Genomic DNA, 22,017 nt, shown 5'->3' on the forward strand with positions numbered 1-22,017 from the left:
ACAAATGCTGTGTACTGTTTAAAAGTGCATCTTGTTGGTGCAGTTTTTAAATTGCAAAGATATTTTTGCCTGAAAAAGCATGATGAAAGTAAAATAAGGAGTTGAGAAAGAAAAAAAAACTCTCATAAACAAAAATAAAAGTAAAATTAAATGTGATATTATTCTGCAGAAAGATAATATTGTGATTGCCCTAAAAACACTGCTCTTTTTGGTTAGGTCACAGTACGAGTCAGTCAAATCTGGTGCTGCTACCTTCTTCTTTCTTCCTACTTTTCATCTAAATCAGGAAGACCTTTTTATGCCCTAATTATTTTACATAAAGCACATAAGGGAATCCTAGATGAGCTCATGTTGATTCTTCTGCTTTCTTCAAACTGATTATTTTTATATCTATCAATCTGTGGTAGCAAATTTCACAGGGAAATTCCATGGGAAAAGGAGTTATTTCTGGGTGAGTTTTGAATCTTCTGCTGTTGATGCTATTGGTGGTCGATGTGGCTGATTGTGTGAGGAGAGTCTGCTCTGCGCTGTTCATAGTCATTGTCCCAAAAATATTAATGATAAATTGCTCCTTGTAGTCTTACTGTGAGGATCTCTGATATTCCTAGATTGTTCTTTACTGGCTTGCCTGATTGCAACTGATTTACCTTAGATAGAAACTGTATGCAGTCACTTGAGCTACAAATCCTCAGTCTTACATTCTGCCTAGCCTGTGCATTTTCTGTTTTCACTGTATAGGTCTATGTATGAGCAAATCAAATGATTTTGAATGGGATTACTCAAGAGTATAAAGCTTATGTAAAAGTGAAATTATTTAGTAATGTTCTATGTTCCGTGTTAGCCTGAAGGTCACACTAAATCCTTCTGGCCTTCAATTGTAAGAATCACAACCTTTCATGAAAGGCTGAAAATTTTGGTTGCATAAGACAGAATTTTGACTTCCTGGATTGAATCTCATAATGTTCAACCACTCCAGCTGGAGGAAAAATCTGCTGTAGCTATATAAAGTTTGGCTACATAGTGTAAACAGTATTGAAAATACAGATTTCTTGAAGATGCTTAGAAATCTGGAATTTTTATTATTTGTCTGGTACTAGAGGAAAGTGAAAAATGAAAGATGAGATGTATTTGTAAAGACAAATAAAGCAGTAGTGGGCAATGGGCACAACAGCCAATAGTATCCCTACATTATCTGTGTTCTTCTCAGCTTCCTTTCCTCAGTGAGCTCACTGCATTAGCACCTGCTGATCATATTCCCCACTGCTCTCACTGTAGTTTTGTAAGGATGCCTATTTCAATTTTGCATAACCCCGTAAACTTCTGTCAAAGGATATCCTCAATATTCGGCACATTGCTGTCTGCTTTTTTTTTATTACAATATCTCCAAATAAAATGTCCAAATATAATTATTGACATTCAACCATTTGACCTCAGATTTCATGCAGTTCTTCCCTTGCTTCTCACAATACTGGAGTAACAGTAAATATGTCTGCTGTTTAGCAGCAATCTTTCTTTCTGTAGATTTAAATTTTATGTGGCACTGTTCTTTATTACATGAAGTCTGAAATTTTATGGCTAATGTGTTCAACTTTCTAACATGACCATCTTCTGAATCTTTTTGAGTCTTTAATAGCAGGGCATCTGATAACAATGACAGTCTCTTTTCTTGATGAATTTAACTGCTGTATGTCTGAAATTTTTAAACAGATGAAAATTAAAAAGAATGAGAAATTTGTATTTTGCCGTATTGCAAAAAGAATTTTACTTTTATTGTATTTGTTTGTTTTGAAACTTTTCATAAAATTCTTACTGATAAATTCTTTTATTCTTTATGTCATACAAATAAACTCTTTGACCTTTATTTTACACAAATCTTTAACTACAGTTATGTCATCTGTTTTAGTAGAAGAAAAAGTTTATAGATTTTTTTTTTATGTAGAGGATAGAAACTATACTGCTAGGTGACTTTAATAATGAATTGTTCAGCTTTGATGTCAAATTTTGAATACTAAACTCTCAGAAAGTAGAATTATAAGCCAAATAATGTTTGATAAAGTCTGAATGAACTGTGCCCCCCCAAAAAAACCTAGAAAACCATTTTAAAATATCTGCGGCACATTTTTAAGCATTCAAAACAGGAAAAAAAAAAAAGCAAAGGAAAACACAACAGGAAACACATAGCAATGCATCAAACTGCTTTTACTAAGAGTTCACTTAGTGGTAGTTGTCACTGTCAGGTGTTTAGGGCAGGAAGTCAGAGTCTAATGTTTTTCTGCTTTTTCCTGTTTGCTGACATAAGAAGAGGAAACACTTGTTGCTAATGACTTTCTTTATGCCATTGTCTGAGAAACAAGGTTGCTCACAGAAAAGGATATCTATGCAGGTTTTAGGAAAGTGGATGTTGCCTTAATCAGCTATGTTTTCCAAGAATACTGCAAACCAGTACATGGATAAGAAGGTCAAGTTGCAAACACAGCACATATGGAGATGCCATTACTATTACATGTGCTCAGTTCGAGTGCTAGAACACATCACAGCCTTGCTGCCACATAGCTTTGCATCATTCCTCTCTCTGAAATGTTACTGCCTTGATCAGTGGACGGGCTGTCGTCTGGTGTTGAAGCTTGTCTTTGCGGTGGCTGTGATGTCTCTTTCTCTTCTCTCTTCTGTGTCACAGTGAAGTGGGGAGAACAAATACATTTTTATGGCTGCAGTTACAGTGGCCTCATTTACCTGTTGTGGTTTTGGGTTTGATACTTAGGAGGCTGGTTAGCACATGTCAGATACTTCCCCAAGAGTGCTGCCCACTCTCCATGGGATTCTCTGGGTGTAGTGCTGGTTCAGCTGTGGCTCTGCACTTCGTGTGCAAGTTTTAACTTTCATAGTAAAATTAATAACAAGTCTAAGTGAACTGTGTCCTCCCTTCTGTGCAACAGTGGAGGCATTTATCTAGGTCTCAAAGTTAACAAGAATTAATACCAATCATGTGCTTCAGTGAAAACTTCTGTCCTTTCTGAGTTTTGGTGACAGTTCTTGTTCGTGCTTTTGTTTGAAGATCTGATTCTGATTCTGAGGAGGAGATGATTACAGAGGAGGAGCTGGCCAAGCTGAAAGAAGAGGTAGAAGAAAAAAAGAAGCTAATTGCCACACTACGAAACAAGCCATGGAAGATGAAAAAGAAGTTGTCAGTCCTGAAGTATGGTTTGATTTCCATAATGAATATTTGCTTTCCACTTAGCATTGTCTTCCTGAACCTTCACTTTATTTCTACACCTATTGACACAAATAATTTTAAACCATTTCGAGTCTCTCTTTTGCAGGATGTGTTTTCACAGAAAGTGGAGGTAAGTGGCATTGCAGATCAGTGCTTTCTTGTCTCTGCAGACAAGAAATCAAACATGAAAAACTCAGTTATTTTTCTTTTTTTGTTTTCATCACATCCTCCTGAAAATATCTTTCATTTCCTTGCTTTAAGTTAATGTCGGTAAATTAATTCTCTGTTAAGTTTAATATCTCATCCAAGAAAAAATAATGGAATGTCAGGAATATCTCGAGATTACCAGGGTGGGAAGAGAGGATTTATTTTTTTTTATTCTAACTTTTTGGAAAGAAAAACAGTTTTTTGTTTTTTTTTTTTTTTTTTTTTTTTAACTTATGAAAAAGCAAACTTATTGGAAACTGAGCTCACATTTTTATGCATTTTTAGGTATGCTACATGTAAAACTGCATTTTGCCCTAGCAAACCTGTCACTACATTTTCATTAAGGCTAAAAATTTTAATTTACAGTTAAATTTCCATGAGGCATATGAAACTGGGTAAACACAGAGAACTTTGTTCTTTAGTCAAAACAGGTATGCTTCTCTGTTTAGAGTAACTCATTCACTGCAGTACTGCCCAAACACCAACAAAATGTATGATCATGTTTTGTGAGACACATCTAACAGAGAAAAGGTTGTTTCTCCTCCAGATAGTTTTTGTTAGGGATAGAAAACACAGACATAATGGTAGGAGAGAACATACAAAATATGGCGTGGAAGGTCTACAAATTTTTCATTCTAGAAGGTAAGGTCATTTTGGAAAGGATATTGTTACAAAGAGAGAATGGAAGGTATGTTGTGAAAGAAGCTGACACGGGAAGAAGTACAAGAGAACAAAGTACTTAGGAGACGTAGAGTGAAAGCATAGTGGAGGTAAGAGAAATTTCAGAAAAAAAAACACAGATGAGCAGATTAGATAGTCAGATAGCAATTACATTATTTTGCGTAATCTATAACTGAGGAATCTCCATGTACATAAAGTTAAAATTTGTTGCAGTCTTACTATAATATGAACATATTTTCTATTTTTATAGCCATTCTTCTATCCCAGCACTCCTAGCAATTCCTAGTTCCTAGGAAACTTCCTAGCCTGGTATGGCAGTTGGACTATTACTTATTAGTTCTCTGCCATGTGGTTGGCTATTAAATTGCAACACACAGTCCAAGGGCAATCTAAAGAGACTTTCAGGCCTTGGGACCATTGATGAGGGAATATTGAGCACAGGCAATTTTTTCCTCTGTCCTTCCAGTTGCAGTCAGGGTGAAGTGGTCCTTGTACATGCAGCATGGGCAGCAATTCTACCTGAAGATCCATTAGTTTATCAACTTTTAATGTCTTATGTTTATGAAATCTAGGCTGGGAGACTAGACATGCATTCGGTTTTATTTGCTGCTAGTAGAAGTTTTATTTTAATTAGAAATATGCATTAATGTGCGATTCAGGCAGTTTGCACCAGTGTTTTTGTTTTTCTATGCTTTACTACATTCCTCTCTGAAATAGGCTTGGAAACGTATCTCAGCAGATGAAACACATAAATCTAGCAAAAAAAGGGAATTAAAAAAAAAAGCTAAATTATAATATTTGGTCACATTTTTCAATGTGTGTGCTGAGAATTAGACATTTAAATTAGTGTTTAGCATCTTAGATGAAAATGACAGAATTTGGAAGCACTCAGTACCTTTAAAAATATCAAAACAAATGATTTACATACCAAAATACAGCCACAGGCAAAGTTTTCTAGAAACCTCTTTTCGTAATTGACTCTTTGGAGCCCCTGTTCAACTGACTTACAACGAAAGGCCTGGTGATATTATGATGCTTAAAAGAAGAAGTAATATCTTATCAATGGGCTCGCTATTATGATTGTGGTTATAACAATACAGAAGTACCTGTATCAGCATATTTTAAATTGTTTGCATATTTTAATGAGTTATTTCAGATTTATTCCAGAATCATAAGTCTGATTCATTTCCATTGTTCTTGTGTGTGTGGAAAATAGACACATACAGGCTTTAACTGCCTTTAACTTATTAATTAATAACAAGTGATTTTGAATACTCTTATATTAGCCTCTCTTGCTGTTGAAACTTTTGGCCAACAGTTATTATTAGCGAGTATTTCCATATGTCGTCTGCTTCTTTCCCTGCGCAGGTTTCAGAGTATTATGAGATATGTAGGGGGAAAAAAAAAACCAAAATTTATCTTAGAGGTAGAAGAAGAAATTTCCCTTGTCTTTGTCTTCTAGTTTCCACAACAGGGAGATACTTACAGCAGAGAGATACTTCGCTGGAGATTTCTTCTCAACATTATGAGAAATGTTCTTTACTGTGAGCCAAAACCCACTTCCATGTTTGTTCCGTATTAGCACCTATATTTTTCCAAGAATGGAAAAAAAATTATCCCCAGGAATGCTCAAGGATTTGTTACATGCTCATGACAAAATAAGACCAAAAAATATACTTTTGCATTTTACTTTGAAAAGTGAATATTTGGGTTGATTAGGACTTTCAATTCTAAATATTATTTTTTTAAAGAAAGTGTTAATTCGTCAGAACAAACTATATTTGGAGAGAGATTCATATTACACTAAATCTTGTGTTTTAAAAAAGTGATAAGAAACTTTAAATTGTTGAAAGATGTTGTTTAATGATTTTCAAGTCCAAACAACCCCCATGCTTTGATGATTCAAAACCATTTTTTTTTCCAAGGGAGTGTTTCTTCACAGCTAAAGAAGTGTAGGGTGGGAAAGATGATTTCTAGTTAGCTCTAGTGAAAACTTTGTAAAATAGTTAATATTTTATTTTATGTTTTGCTCTGAAAATGCACAAATGAAACACTTTAGAACACAGATACAGAATTAGTTGCTCTGTAGAAAACGCCTTCTATCAAAACCTGGCTGAGATACTCCTTGCTGAAATGGCATTCTTAATACAGCTGCACTGCTAAATTAGATCAGCTCTAATTTCTAATTTACATCCCTGTGTCTAGAAAATGCATTTCAAAAATCCCCTTTGTTATTCTCTGAAGAACTGTGTCTGAGGATATTGTTCTGCTGCAGGGTGTTCCTGTGTGGTTTGAAGCTGGGTTATACTGGCACTGTCAGACTTTAACTGCACCTTGACACATGGTTAGATCTTTACAGGTCTGGAGATGTGAAAAGACTGAGGAAGAAGTCACAGATAGGAATTAAAAGATGTTGTTCAGGAAATAGCATCACCTCTCCCAGGCCCTAAGGAATAGACATGTTAGGCTGCAGGCTAGGGATTTAGTGATCCTTGCTGTTGAGAACATCTGTGTGGCTGGATGTGACTTTGTTGCCTTTCCTAGACAAATATTCTCCTTTGGAAGAGTTTTCTTGCTCTTTACATCTTCCTTCGACTGGTTTACATGGTTTGTGAGTACTGTTATTGTGCCTTTTCTGTGGGGATGGTAATCTGTGCCCATTTCCTCCTGACACTGCCCATTCAGGCCAGCACAAAATTAACTGAAGAGACATCAGATGATAATGGCCATCAATCATTATTTACAAGACTGAGGGGTTAAACTATTGAGAAGATTTTTGGATCAGAAAAAAAGTACAAAAAAATAAAAGTCATGGGCCGTAGTTTCAACTGTTGCAAATTGGAAAACCTTTATGGAAAGTTATCCCAATTTACTTCTGATGGCCTGATTTCTGGACTGCATCACTGTCTGTGCATTCTTTTGGTTGGGTTTTGCATGGATAAGAAGGAAAGGGGAAGGTTTAAAAGCACGCTACTGTGTTTGGCTCTGGTACACCAATCCCCTTGTTAGTGCAACACTTTAGATAGCCAGAATTTTGTGCTATTAAATAGCAAAGAGTATTAAGAGCTTTATAGTTTATATTCACCAGCAAAGCCTGTTATGGTACTGTATAGTTAGAGAATTGAGCACAAGAACCCAGAAATGTACCAACAGTGGTCTCACTTTAAAGCTGTACCACAAACTGGTTAGAAAACTATCAAAACAAGTGAAATGACAATATTTAAAAAAAAAAAAAAAAAGGCAGGCAGTTGTCAAACTTAAGCTTTTTAAAGAACTTCCAATTAAATACAGACCATACAGAGCCATGAGAACTTCTTGTTTTTTTCTAAGAAAAACAGAGCAGAACAGTCTCCTCTTCATCTGCCAGGAACAGAAAATGATGTGACAATTGTTCAGGTTCTTTTTAGCACCATTTATTTTATTACAGGACTTAGATTACCCATAAAGACAGATTAATTGGAAACAGAATAATTTGTAAGTATACAAAACCCAAAGATATATAAGGTGCATGTGTGGGCTAGTGGAAATTTCTCATCTTTGTACATGCTCATTGTACTTCAATGAATCAGTATTTCAGCTCTTTTTCTGTAGAAATACTGGCAGTCTTGGAGGCCAGTGTGAGTGTGCTGGAGGCCATCTGGGTATTAAATAACACTATAATTTGCCCATTATTACTGCTGAACTGCTTTTCAAGTGAGCAGTGCCTGACAAAAGTTGTTTTGCAGTCAGTTTTTATCCACTCTCTTTAAGACTTGGAGAAGTCCAAGGTAATAAATATTAACATGTCATTTCTTTTTAATGAGTTTGTAGATCTTGGAGACTGAAACCTTCCTGAACTGTTACTGAAAAATGTGACCAATCCACTTGAATCCTATTCATTAGCAACAACCTCTGAGGGCTGTAATTCATCCTCTCTCTGCAACACTGAAGTGCCTGAAGTACTGTACCCCTAGCACTTTGGAAGCTGTAACTCCACACCTAGTATTAATAATTAACTCAGGCTTCTGTGAGACAATGATGCCCAGCCCCATGCAACATTTATTAGTGTCTTGTGTCTGTAATCCAATTAATAAGGTTTCTCTGAGGCTTCTTTAAATTCACAGTTAGCTAACAGTGCACACTTTGGCCTAACTTGTGATATGGATAATTTACCTATAACACATGATACCAGTGATTACAAAGCTCAGTTTTGTCACTCTGTGTTGTTTTTGACACGTCCTTGTGTCAGTGAAGTTGTATTACTTCCAAGTAGGCAAGCAGATATAGGTACGTGGTTTTGGTTGTTACTGTGGTTTCTAAAAGAGTTCTGTGGGTTTAGGACTACTTTTTACTGTTTGATCATTCTTTCTGTCCTGACACCTTAATTTTGGCACAAGACAAAGGGAGAAAAAGATAAAGGGTGACAAAAGTCTGCAGGGATGTGCGAATGGAGGCGTTCTGGTGAGATAGTTTAGACATCAAGGTGGAAACCTGAATCAAGTGATATATTGGATTATATTTACAAAAAAAGAGTATGTGTCATAGACATGGAAAAGACAATGCAAGCCTATTCCCCATCTGAATGGTGCCAAATTATTGCTGAACTTTTAAAGCCAGAAAGCTTAAGTAGAAGTCAGGGAAAGGTCTCTTTAATCTACAATTTCCAAAGGTCAGGAGTAACCCCATGGGACTAACTTGCTGCAGAACTCTTGAAGGAAGAAATATTTGATGAAATATTGGAAGAAAAGCTGAGCAGGAGAGAAAAAATTTCTGTTTGATGGGTCCAGCATAGTCTGGTAGTTATAGTTGCTGTATTTCTTCCTTTTTCATAACCGCATTCATGTTTCTGCCGTATTATCCATGGGCCCTCTTTCAAGCTCTGCTTCTGCATTGATTTTTCTTTTCAAATATTTAATTAAAACACTGGTGGGAATTTTTCATAGTGTCAAGTTATTCTTGAGATTTACATTTAACTACACTTATTTAAGATTTTTAAGTCACGCAAATATTTGTGGATGCAGCTAACAGATAGGCTGCTGAGGCACTTAACTACTTGTACTTTTGCATGCGATTGGATTCTCTTGTAAGTCTAAATCTTTCTAAATGAGTGATATGAAAATGCTACTTAGAATGCTATTAGTATCATCCACCAAACATAAAAAGGTAAGGCATGCTTGTAGAACATCAAAGGTAACTTGATTTCAATTATTCCATGAGTGAGAGAAGACTTGCATTTTTTTCTTTCAGAAAACAATGTCTAAAAAAAGAAAGGTTCAACTGCATAATAATCATAGAATCATAGATACATTTAGGTTGGAAGAGACCCTAAAGATCATCAAGTCCAACCGCCAGCCTAAGACTGCCAAGTCCACCAATAAACCATGTCCCTAAGCACCACATCTATATGTCTTTTAAGCACCTCCAGTGACGTTTCGGTTTGCCCAGGAGGAAAAGCTCAAATGCTGCTAACACTCTGACTTGAAAGGTTGCTTGATGGAGAGTCCAGGATGCAGAGAGGGATAAGAAATACTGATTTTTGTAGAAAACCCTGTAAAAAGACATTTCAAAAAAGTGAAATCTTGGATTAAGAGTTTAAAAAGAAATATTTTTTTATGGCTTCCAGTTACTTCTTATTTTGGCTTTGCTGAATTTTCTAGCAGAAAATGTTTGTGGAGAACTTTTTTGTTCAAATACAGATACAAAATAGGTTAATATCCATTATGGAGTATTTTTCATCTGTTAAAGGTTGTTTTCATATTAATATTAGCATCAATATTAATATTAATATCCCCTTAAATTACTATCTTACTGATTCACTGGAAAAAAAAAACCCACCTACAATCTGAAATCTTCATATGATGCAGCACAACTGCATGTAACTAACTAGTGACTGAAAGCACAAGTTTTCTAGAGCTCTGTATGTTTAGATTTCAGTAATTTTTCATGAACAAGCTCCAATGTTTCAATTACCTAGTGACAGAAGTGGTGGTAGAAGGGTTCCCTCTTAATTTCAGAATATAGTATTCTGACTTGGGAGATTGGTCCATGTCTAATTTATTGATTCTGACTGCTTTCACAGTACTTTTCTGGCACAGAGTTTACAAGGAAGCTGCCATATGCTGTTAGGACCGTCTTGTATCTCGTAACAATGCAGCAGGATTTGAAATCCCAGGGACATGGATCTAAAATAGACTGTCAGACACTGGTTTCCTGAATCACAGAATCACAGAATGTTAGGGATTGGAAGGGACCTCGAAAGATCATCTAGTCCAATCCCCCTGCCAGAGCAGGAACACCTAGGTGATTTTACACAGGAATGTGTCCAGGCGGGTTTTGAATGTCTCCAGAGTAGGAGACCTAACAACCTCCCTGGGCAGCCTGTTCCAGTGTTCTGTCACCCTCACTGTGAAGAATTTTCTTTTCAAGTTTAAGCGGAACCTCTTGTGTTCCGGTTTGAATCCATTACCCCTTGTTCTACATTGGTTGTCACCAAGAAGAGCCTGGCTCCATCCTCATGACACTCACCTTTTATATATATTTATAAACATTAATGAAGTCAGCCCTCAGCCTCTTCTTCTCCAAGCTAAAGAGACCCAGCTCCCTCAGCCTTTCCTCATCAGGGAGATGCTCCACTACCTTAATCATCTTCGTGGCTCTGTGCTGGTCTCTCTCCAGCAGTTCCCTGTCCTTCTTGAAATGAGGGGCCCAGAATTGGACACAATATTCCAGGTATGGTCTCACCAGGGCACAGTAGAGGGGGAGGAGAACCTGTCTCGACCTACAAACCACTCCACTTCTAATGCACCCCAGGATGCCATTGGCCTTCTTGGCCACAAGGGCACAGTGCTGGCTCATGGTCATCCTGCTGTCCACCAGGACCCCCAGGTCCCTTTCCCCTATGCTGCTCTCTAATAGGTCATTCCCCAACTTCTACTGGAACCTGGGCTTGCTCCTCCCCAGATGCAATAATCTACACTTTCCCTTGTTATATTTCATTGAATTTTTCCCTGCTCAACTCTCCAGCCTGTCCAGGTCTCACTGGATGGCAGCACAGCCTTCTGGTGTGTCAGCCACTCCCAGTTTGGTGTCATCAGCAAACTTGCTGATAGTACACTCTATTCCCTCATCCAAGTCATTGATGAATATATTGAATAAGTTAGCTACAGTACAGAAAGATCAGACTCCAAAATCTAGAATACAAATGTAATTTGGAAATGCAGAATTGAGAATAAGGAATCTAGAGCCCTAAAAGGATACTGCGGAACACTTTAAAATGGTGAACAGGTGGGATGTATGGGTGAGGTTGTGGCTGGATATTTTCTACTTTTATCTGAATCTGTGTATGCTATGTGCCACAGAGGAAATTAAAAACAAAACAAAACAAAACAAAACAAAACAAAACCAGAAAAGACTGTTTGGATTTGGCTTCATGTCATCATGTGTAGCTTTTTGTTTCTGCCAACCTGTGATTTTGAAGGAGGAAACAGGATCTCAGGTGGCAGGAATAGGGATGCTTAACTTCTAGGGAGTTCAGATGCACTGGTACTGATCCTGATGCCTCACCAGTAGGGTTTATGTGTGAGCACCTAGAAAATGAGAATATTCACAGGGCTTTTGAAGAGGGAAGGCTCTCAAAGAGTGAAAGCTAAATTCAGTAGCTTGATTTTGCACTGTCTTGGGAAGCATAGAAAGAAAAGGCTGTTTGGAGACTTGGTATTGCAAGCCGGAGAGGTGAATGCAGAGGTGTCTAGTGGGGAAAGGTATTAATAGGACTTCAAATGATAGTATGAAGATCAGCCTAAGCATTTGCAGTTACTAAAAATATGCTTTTTTTTTGAAGATGTTGAGATTTTTAACCATGAGTTAAGAGAAATTTTGGTGTGGCTAATAGCCTTCTTCACACATAATTATGGTTTTCCTTTACCACAGCAACACCACTGTTCTGCCAATGTTACTGTCAGGTTTTGCAGTTTAACACAATCTTTTTGCTTGCTTACATAGAATATTTGAGCAGAAGATAGAAGCATGATAGTTTATTTCACTCCATGTAATCTAGTGCTATTAACATTTTCCTGATAGTCTACCATTTCTCAAGTGGTTAGTGTAATACCTAATATAATATACAATTCTTTGCAGTCATTAAGTGCAATGATGAAATAGTTATACAGTCTTGTGCATACCTTGATAGCTAAGAATTCTTATTCTATTTTCCAGGTTTTAGATTAGGATGTTTAGCCTTTAAGGCACATTTTCTCAATAGAAACACACAGGAAAGCCATACTTACAAATAAAAATTAGAAAATAGAAAATATTAGTAGAAAATATTAGTATACTCCTTGTCTTATCTGTTTGTTTTAATCCATTGGACATTATGGCTTTTAAAAACAATCTAAAAATCTTCCTTTCATATTTGTATCACCAGAATATTTAACTTCCACATCTTTATAAGCAAAACTTCAGTCTTTTGGGAACCACTGAAACTACGCTTCTAAAAAATTATTCTGAGAATGGTACAGTCAGAGATTATATATGCAGAGGTTCTGAAGAGCTGAATTAAATCTAATCTTGAGAAGGCCAGACACAAGGGAACCAAGGTTCTAGTGTACATGTATCTCCAAAACAAAAAATAAGAATAGATTTCCCCTAGGTTGCTAGACAACAATTTATATTAGGTGGAACCAGGAAGAATAACAGTTTGTAAGTAGCACAAATGGGCAGCAGCTGAACTACAAGTCACTGTCACAAAAAATATTTCATAACATTATCTGGATGTAGGCAGATCTCAGAGCTCCAAATGCATTTGGCTTAGAGCAGATGACTCAAGTTACTTGTTTGCACTACATATGATTAGTCTTCTCTGAAATACAAAATCTCAGAGCTTTTGTTTCTAAGCATTATCAAGGGAACAAGATTATACAAAAGTCTATGAGAAGTTAGAACAGATAAAAAATTACATTGCTATAGAAGAGTACATGTTATGCTTACCATAACACCATCTACATCTCTCTTTTTGCCCTCATTTTCCAGGGAAGCACAGCTTTTTGTTGAAAAGTTTGAAGGTGCCCTTGGAAAAGGAAAAGGAAAAAAGTTCTATGCATACAAAGTCATGATGACAAAGGTAAATTTATTATTTTACTAACTTCATGTAATGTGAATGGGGAGCCTTTTGCAGATTATTGCCACATGTACCCATCTTCCAAAAGAGAATTCCTTGCTTTTATTTGCATTTTAACACTTTTATTTCCACTATTCTCATGTGAAAAGATTTCTAATGCAAGCTCAGTTTCATTGAGACTTGTCATAAAGACAAGAATAAACTCTTTTGCAAGAGTTCAATGTTTTGTGAAAGTTAATTTCTCTTCATGTAGATTGGGTTTTTCTGTGGAGTGAATCTAAAGCTCAGTTATCCTCTTGAGAAAGGCCTCTGTAAAGGATAAAAAGTGTCCTTTTGCCCAACAGCAAAAATACTGGGGCATCTCCACAGAGCCAAGGCTTTAGGGCTGCGTATATCCTATGAAGCAGTATGGCACTGTAGGATTGTGACAAAAAACCACAATGGGTGGTTGCTGGACACAGTGTCCACACAATATGCATTCTGACAGGTATTTCTTTGGGCTAAGTCCTGTGTAGTTCTGAGGATTAAATAGCCAGGAGCAGTGGATGTGGATTAGTTTACTCCTCAAGTACACTCCTCAAGCACATCTTTTGACTTAGTTTTATGCTCTGACACTGCTTAACAGTGTAGGATAGAATCAAAGAATCATTTTTGTTGGAAGAGACCTTCAAGATCGTGGAGTCCAAACATAACATAACTCTAGCAGTAAACCGTGTCCCTAAGCAACACATCTATACATCTTTTAAACACCTCCAGGGATGGTGACTCAACTACTTCCCTGGCCAGCCTGTTCCAGCGCCTGATAACCTTTTCTATGGAGAAATTTTTCCTAATATCCAATTTGAACCCTCCCTGGCAAAACTGGAGGCCATTTCTTCTCATCCTACTGCTTGCTACTCAGGAGAGACCAGCATCCTCCAAACTACAACCTCCTTTCAGAGACCTGCAGGAAGCAACAAGGTGTCCCTTCAGCCTTCTTTTCTCCAGGCTAAACAGCCCCAGTTCCCTCAGCTGCTCCTCATCAGACTTGTGCCCCAGGTCCCTCACCAGCTTTATTGCCTTTCTCTGAACTCTCTCCAGCACCTCAATGTCTTTCTTGTAGTGAGGGCCCCAAAACTGAACATAAGATTTGAGATGTGGCATCACCAGTGCTGAGTACAGGGGAATGATCACTTCTTCAGTCCTGCTGGCCACGCTATTCCTGATACAATTCAGGGTGCTGTTGGCTTTCTTGGCCACCTGGGCACACTGCTGGCTCATGTTCATCTGGCTATTGTCGATGCGGAAGCCACGGACTAGTCACACGATCAATATGATCAGATGATAGCCAACTTTATTAGCAAAATCATTTGACTTATATATGCTATTTGTTTCCCCATCATGCACTAGCAAGTATCTGATTGGTTAAATGTACTGTTCACAGGCTGTCCATGCTCCAGAAAGCTGCATATAATTGGATAATAGCTACTGTTCACACGCCACAGACTAACAGATGATTGCATTGTACATTTCTGCACAAGCTCTAACATTAAGTAGAATGTATCTTTATTATAGCTACCTTGCTGACTCTTTTATTCACTAGTCAATCTTTCTTTTGTTTTACTTGAGGTTCTACAAAGTCACATGAATCACATAGGCTGGTTGACTCTTGCTCTCTTGCTGTCTTGCTCTCTTGCTGAACACGTAGGCCTCAGAGGCCTGTTCAGTTCAGTCCATTAACTTCAAGAAAATCCCTCAAATCTTCCACAGGCTATCAGTCAACAGTCCCCAGATCGTTTTCTGCCAAGCAGCTTTCCAGTCACTCTTCCCCGAGCCTGTAGCACTGCCTGGAGTTGTTATGATGCAAGTGCAGGACCCGGCACTTGGCCTTGTTGAACCTCATACAGCTGGCCTCAGTCAGTAGATCCACCTGGTCCTGATCCCTCCGTATGGCCTTCCTACCCTCAAGCAGATCAACATTCCTGCCAAACTTGATCTGTAAGCTTACTAAGGGTGCACTCAATCCTCTCATCCAGATAACTGATAAAGATATGAAACAGAACTGGCTCCAATACTGAGCCCTGGGGAATACCAGTCATGACCAGCTGCAGATGGATTTGACTCCATTCACCAGTGTTCTTTGGGCCTGGCCATCCAGGCAGTTCTTTACCAAGTGAAGAGTATGCGCATCCAAACCATGAGCTTCCATCTTCTCCAGGAGAATGCTGTAGGAAGCAGTATAAGCATAATTGTGGTAAATTTAGATTATTTGGGAGATTCATTTCAAAAGCACACTCCTACCCCAACCTAAAATGCTGATGCAGAATGATGCTAAGAATGTTTGGCAGGACTACTTGCTATGGCCAGGTTTACCCTCAGTTAGACCTGATTTTCTGCAAGGAGTTGTATAGGCACATCTCATAAGCATTAATGTTCACAAAAATTAATTAGGTTTTCAAACTCAGTTGGGCACAGGAATCTCAATTACAGAAGTTATACTTATCCAATAGATAAAATACTGGGTAGAGTAATTGCAATTAAATGATGGAGCTTGAGCTCCAGGTCTGAATTTTGATTAGCAGAGGAAATAAAAAATTTAATTCTCAGAAACATTTAAAAATAAAATTAAGTCATGAAAGGAAGAGATTATTTAATTATTCTTCTTGCAGAAGAACAGGGACTTCACACAAAGCCAGTAGGAGGCATACTCAGAACTAACAAAAGGAGATGCTTCTTCATAAGCTAGTGTTTCTATTGCAGTGGACTCTGCCAAAAGATACTGTTGATGACTAAGGGGTTACATTAGCTCAAGGGGAAACTGAATATTGGCACACTGAGATGAAAGTGGTGGTCGATTTAATTAATTAATTAATTAATTATTTGTTTATTTATTTTTACATGTGATCCTTTTCAGAAATGGATGAAATTTCAAAGGGATTTTGAGAACTTTAAGACAGCCTGCATACCCTGGGAAATGAAAATTAAGGAGATTGAAAGTAAGAACTTACAGAAGTTAATATTTTCTAGTATTATATTCCTGATGAATGCCAAAATGATGAATTACTTTTCAATACCTGAGAAATACGTGTCAGTATTCAATATGTAGTAAAAAATCAATGAGTCTTTATTTTTCATTAATATTTGTTGAGCTTGATATTATAGCTAGTTGAAAATTTCATTAAGAGATTGTTAGTTACCTTACAATTAAAAATCCTCAACATGAAGTTAACAGTTTGGGAAACAGTGTTGAAGTTAATCTCGGAAAGTGGAAATGGGATTTAGCTATTGCCTACCTTCACTTTAGTATGTCTGTATTTATACTATAATTATTTCTGTGTTTTTTTTTTTTTCATAATTTAAAGCCTTTTGTAAGAGGTATTTTGGTATTATTTATGTCATTTTCAACCACATAATGAAACACAGAGAAAACAGTAGTGGTCTTGGATGTCTCCATATATTATGCATAAACATAAACAAAATGGTCTAGTTGGTACTATGGATATGTTTTAGGATATGTTTTTGGCACAAATCAATTTTGTGTTCCAGTTTCAGTGACTAATTTAAACTACAGTCCTCTCTTTGAAGGAAATTTGGCTTAACTGCATGAGTACCTGAGTGAGGTTATTCCACTGAAGAAAGTGCAATGGAAACTGATTTTAGAGAAGCTGTCTTTGAGAGAAGCTGCGAGTTGCATCAAAAGGCAGTAACCAGAACAGCAGAGGAACATAAAAATTATAAATTGTAAATTTTGTGGGGTTTTGAACTGCAAAGCAACCCTTGAGGAGAACTTATACAATGTCCTTAACCATATGGTCTACAGATTGCTCAACAGATGATCTACTCACTTGAGATGCAGTTTAGAAAGAAACTGCTGCATATGTGTATTTACAATCAAACTCAATGGCAAGAAGCATGTGGTCTCTTACTAGTTTGAACACATAATACACATCTTGAGCATATGTGAGAGTGACATTCCTGGAAGTTTCCATAAAGGAGTAGTTCTGGCACAAGCCGTTCTGCTAGTAGTAACTTCCAAGAGACAATTTCTTTCCTTGTAAAATTGGAATGTAAAAATAACACAGGGTCATTTTTCCAGTTCTGCTATTGTATCTATTTGTTTCTTCATTTGAAATGAGTAATATTTTTGCTGTCACCTGGAATGTCCTAAAATCACAGTGGGTTAGTATTATAATCTCAAGTGATAAGATCGTGAAGTTTACTTTTTTCCTATTTTTGTCCTGCTCATTGTATTGCTAAGGCAAGATGCAATTGGCTTTACTTGCAGAAACAATCCTCTGCCTGAATATTAGTAATTTAAGAAGCACACTTAAACCATAATATGATCAAAACCTCTGTACTCTAAGGCTTGATTTTAAGGGAACAGTTCTGAAATATTGCTGAGGAAAATTCCACAATATGATCCAAAAGATTGAAGTCATCTTAATGATGATGCTGATAAAAATGCCAAGTCCCACTAAAAATAGGGAGGTTAGATAATTAAAAAAGGTTAAGTGAGGGAAACTGAAATGGAAAAAAGCTAGTGTGTGTATAAGGGAAGAGTAGAGATTAAGATACATTGAGTCAGAGAGACCAAAAAGCTGATGCTTCAGCGTTTTCTAGAAACCTAATGGCTATCTGACTTTATATTTAGGTAGGACATATACTAGATTGATCACATCGTATCACATTTAGTATAAGGGAGTTATCCTCTGTTTCTTGGCATTTAACAAACTGTTGGTGCCAAGTCAAGGATTTCCCTGCATTCTCCAAATTTCAGGTTGGCAGAGTCAGTATGAGAACCTTTGTAAAACCATTTTTTTATATCAAGCTATGACAAAAATTGCCAGATTTGATGAGACATCAAATACAGAACATATTGGAGGAACAGTCACCTTTTCAACAGTCACCCTCAAGCTTACATGTATAAACTCCAGGGAATAAAATTTTCTTAACAATTACTGTCCACAAATGTGCAGTTGTGTTAGAGAAGCAGCAGAAGCAATTCTGCAAGGGGAGGCTTGTTTCCAGATGGCTCCAAACTTAGCAAGGACCTGATTCCCCTTAGACTTCTAGCACCAATGACTTTGTCTTTGGGGCTCTCTTCAGGCCTTCGTAAAATTAGAGTAACACTACTGACTTGAACACGTGGCATCAGACAATGGACAGGATACGCCAGATACTGTTTATAAAGAATTTGGCAGAAAAAAGTCCTTAGTTGCTTAGGACTTTGTATAAGAGTTGCTAAATGCAGCACAGTGAACACGTTAGAGAATTTTGCTGACACAGACAACAACTCACTTGTAACCACTGTATCCTTCAGTCCACCCAAAATACTGAGGAGTGGTTGAAGAAAATGATTGAACACCAGGCTTGGACACCAAGATCAACATTAAAATAGATACTCTTGTTAGTGTTTTTTATGGTGAGTCCTTAGTCATGAGTTCCCACGTGCTGCAGTCTCATGTGACAAAATTAAAAAAAAAAAGTGATTTGCTTTGAATCTTGTGCTAGAGAATTTAATATTAGTAAATATGATAGCTCTTGCACAATCCTGATACTCTATATAAATAATACTTCCATATTTTTTGTTTCTGTTTCTCTTTTCTCTGTCAGGTTTGTGAATGCTAGTGTGCAAGCTGGAAAAGTGTTACTAGAGCTATGGTAATAAAAAAATGAAAAGCCTCACCTGATTTTATTTCTTTTAAATGAACTTTGGGCATCTTTGCTTTAAGGTAAAATACTGAGAAAGGACTAACTTATCTGCCCTTTTTTCACATCTCATATTTTCATAGGTCACTTTGGCTCATCAGTAGCATCTTATTTCATATTCTTGCGCTGGATGTATGGAATAAACATGATTCTCTTTGGACTGACCTTTGGACTTGTAATGGTGCCTGAGGTGACAATCTTTTAATTGTCTTTGAGAACTGTCAAGTGACTTTCTGTCTTTGCAATGATATTTCATAGTACTGAATCTTTAAATAAAATTGTAATCTGTACTCCATTTAAAAGTATTATGGTGTACTAAGGCTGTAAAGATATACTTTCTTTGTGGACAGTTGTCTCTACAGAGTCATATTTTTCAAATAGGCATGACAGAAAAATACACATAGAGTTATGTACTGAAAGTTGTTTCTCATGTTCTGGGATGTTGCTAAACTTCTTTATTTCTATAGAGAACTAAGGAGAAGAACTGACACTAAGAATCAGGGAAGTTGAGTATCTTGGCTAAAATGTACATTGCAATAGAAAGATACATTCCAAGCCTATGAGGCACCATGGATCCTTTTCAGTTGCCTGAATACTCATAGGCTAATAGGGCCCAACAGGGCTGTAAAGACATGAGCCCCCTCATGTTTTGCACGGTGTGCAGCATCACTGTTAATATTGCTGCCCAGAGCATATGTAATTCAAGGGGAAATCACTTCTGTGAAATGTAATATTCTTCTACTTCCTTTGAGACACCATATTGTCTTCCTAAAAAGAGGACTTATATAGAATTAAAAGTATTGTGCCATCTCCCTGTTTTCAGTATTCCACATCCCCTTACTACTAGTGAGGAGATGTGAAAGAATCAGGTAAGAATTTCCAATTGCTTACTAGTGTGACATTTCAATAGCATGACCCATCTTCCACTGAAGCCAAAACAGAGAAAATGCCCAACAGTTTTCGGGGTAAAGCCTGGAAAGGACCCTGTGAGGACATACACTGTGACTGGGCAAGCATCTTGCCAGCAGCAGTGGGATTCTCGGAACTGAATTTCTATCATCTTTGCATTTCAATTAAAAACCCAATAAATCCATAATGCAAGAAAAATTAATCGTCTGATCTTGTCTGTGGAACAAACACCACCCAGCAGAGGAATTTGGACTTCTGTGTTCCCTTTGAATGGAAGAGGCACAGTTTGACAACCCACTGGTACTACTGGAATATCACTTTAAATTTAGAAAGCACCACTAATGAAAACTTTAAACATAGTTTCAGTCATTAGAGTGAGGAGCAAAGAAAAGAACTGGAGAAATAGGTCAGCCTGCTTTATGCTTTATACTCTTCAGTTTAGGAGTATAAAAAAGTCTTCCTAAGAAATGAAAGATCACTGTCCATTCCCTTTGTTGGTATTCTTCTTTAAAATGTAAATTGCTTTCATTTTTCGGTTCCAGGCTCTAATGGGGAAGCCATATGGCTCTTTACCTAGAAAGACTGTCCCAAGAGCTGAAGAAGCAACTGCTATGAACTTTGCTACTCTCTGGGATTTTAGTGTAAGTGCATAAATTGCGGTCCAGCATATTCACATGACTTGTTGATTCTTATGAGCTTTTGCTTCATTATTTAATATTCAGAGATCTAAAATTTCAGGAGAAAATGTCCATGGTACTAATTTACATATTTTCTCACAAGTTCTTTGTATAGATGTTTCCTTCAGGCAAAATATGTAATGAAGCTCCATATCCACTCACATGTTTCAGTATCTGTAGCAATCCAAAGATACTGGGTAAAAAGTGTCAAAGTTGAATTATCATCTCTGGGTACTGACTTTCTATTTTTTATGTATGTATTTGGTCATCTGTTTTTCTATGATTAAGGTTCTGACTTTGAGGATGCAGTGTGAATTAGAAAAAAAAAAAAAGAAATTCCAAAAATGTGATCTGTAGTTTTTTTCTAAAACAAAGAACACTGGTTTTAGTTTTTCTTTGTCTTATAGTATATGCAGATACTTTTGTTGAATTGCAAAACAGATAATAAATCTTCACTATTGATGTGATGCCCAGTCTAGCCTGAGGATCCACGTCACCTGTACTGGCTAGCTAATGGTATATTTCTAAATATATAATATTGCTTTTTCCTCCTGTAAAAAAATAGTGTATCTAATTTTGCACATGGCTTGTCTATGTAATTGGAGTCTTTATATAAAGATAATACAACTTTGTGAAAGTCAGCTGGTGATAAATTTGATATTACATTATGTTGTTTAGAATGCTGTCAGGTTTCTGTATGGCACGTAGTCAATGTCATCTGTGAAAGCATGTGAGTATCCAGTTAAGGTTTCCCTTCAGGCTAATGGAAGCAGCATCCATTGAACGAAGTGTGATTTCTCCCTCAATCTGCTGCACTCTTTCCCTTCTGTATGAAGTATCAAGACCTTTAAAGAGTTATGCATACACATACCTTTTAGCATTTGAGTTATTTCAGCAACAACAAGCATGAATAGGATGTTGGAAACAGACCCCTTTCTTGGAAAAATAAAGTCAGGCACAGGTTCTTCCAGCTTACAACACATCTTCTCCATCTGTCTGCAGAATGACCTATCTAAAAGTGGCCTCTCCATGTAGGTTTGGCCTGTGTGAGGTTCTGTTCTACCCATCCCAGTGGCGAGGACTATGTAGGCTGTGGAGTTACGAGGAGTGGCACACGCAAATTTACATACCCGTTCCCTTTCCTACAGGAGACCAGCTCTGAACTCTTCTGAAAAAAAAAAAAATAAACCAAAAAACAAACAGATAGAGGGTATGGTGTCTATGTTTCTCATTAATATTGTCATTTTTTATTATAGTTAAGGCCTGGAGAAATCCCTAATCTTGTGACATGCAGATCTCAAACAGGATCCCATGTTTTGTGGCTCAGTATCTTCCTGTGGAAACTCGGATGATGTCAGATTTTGGTCCTTCATTTAGCTTCCTTGGCTCTATTTTCTATCTTCGGCTATCAGTTGAGGAAAAAGCAGGTTGTAAGATGACAGAACATTGGAAAAAATCTTGACTGGATATAACCATTTTCTTATTATAAAGCAAAACTTCCAGGCTTATTAACTACAGACAGCTATATTAAAAAAATATATAATAAT

The 22,017-nt window shown here is 37.1% G+C and overlaps 1 protein-coding gene across 1 annotated transcript in view; it reads left to right on the top strand.

Annotated features, from left to right (window-relative positions):
- TMC1 (transmembrane channel like 1) overlaps nucleotides 1–22,017 on the top strand; it is a 136,962-nt gene that overhangs the window by 80,480 nt on the left and 34,465 nt on the right. The window contains exons 8-12 of the mRNA XM_065045991.1: nucleotides 3,056–3,196; nucleotides 13,109–13,199; nucleotides 16,090–16,171; nucleotides 18,968–19,074; nucleotides 20,336–20,434. Of these exons, the coding sequence (XP_064902063.1) occupies nucleotides 3,056–3,196; nucleotides 13,109–13,199; nucleotides 16,090–16,171; nucleotides 18,968–19,074; nucleotides 20,336–20,434 (520 nt within the window). The remainder of the gene's footprint in view (nucleotides 1–3,055; nucleotides 3,197–13,108; nucleotides 13,200–16,089; nucleotides 16,172–18,967; nucleotides 19,075–20,335; nucleotides 20,435–22,017) is intronic.

The sequence above is a fragment of the Columba livia genome, chromosome Z, assembly GCF_036013475.1.
Source record: "Columba livia isolate bColLiv1 breed racing homer chromosome Z, bColLiv1.pat.W.v2, whole genome shotgun sequence".
Lineage (NCBI taxonomy): Eukaryota > Metazoa > Chordata > Aves > Columbiformes > Columbidae > Columba > Columba livia.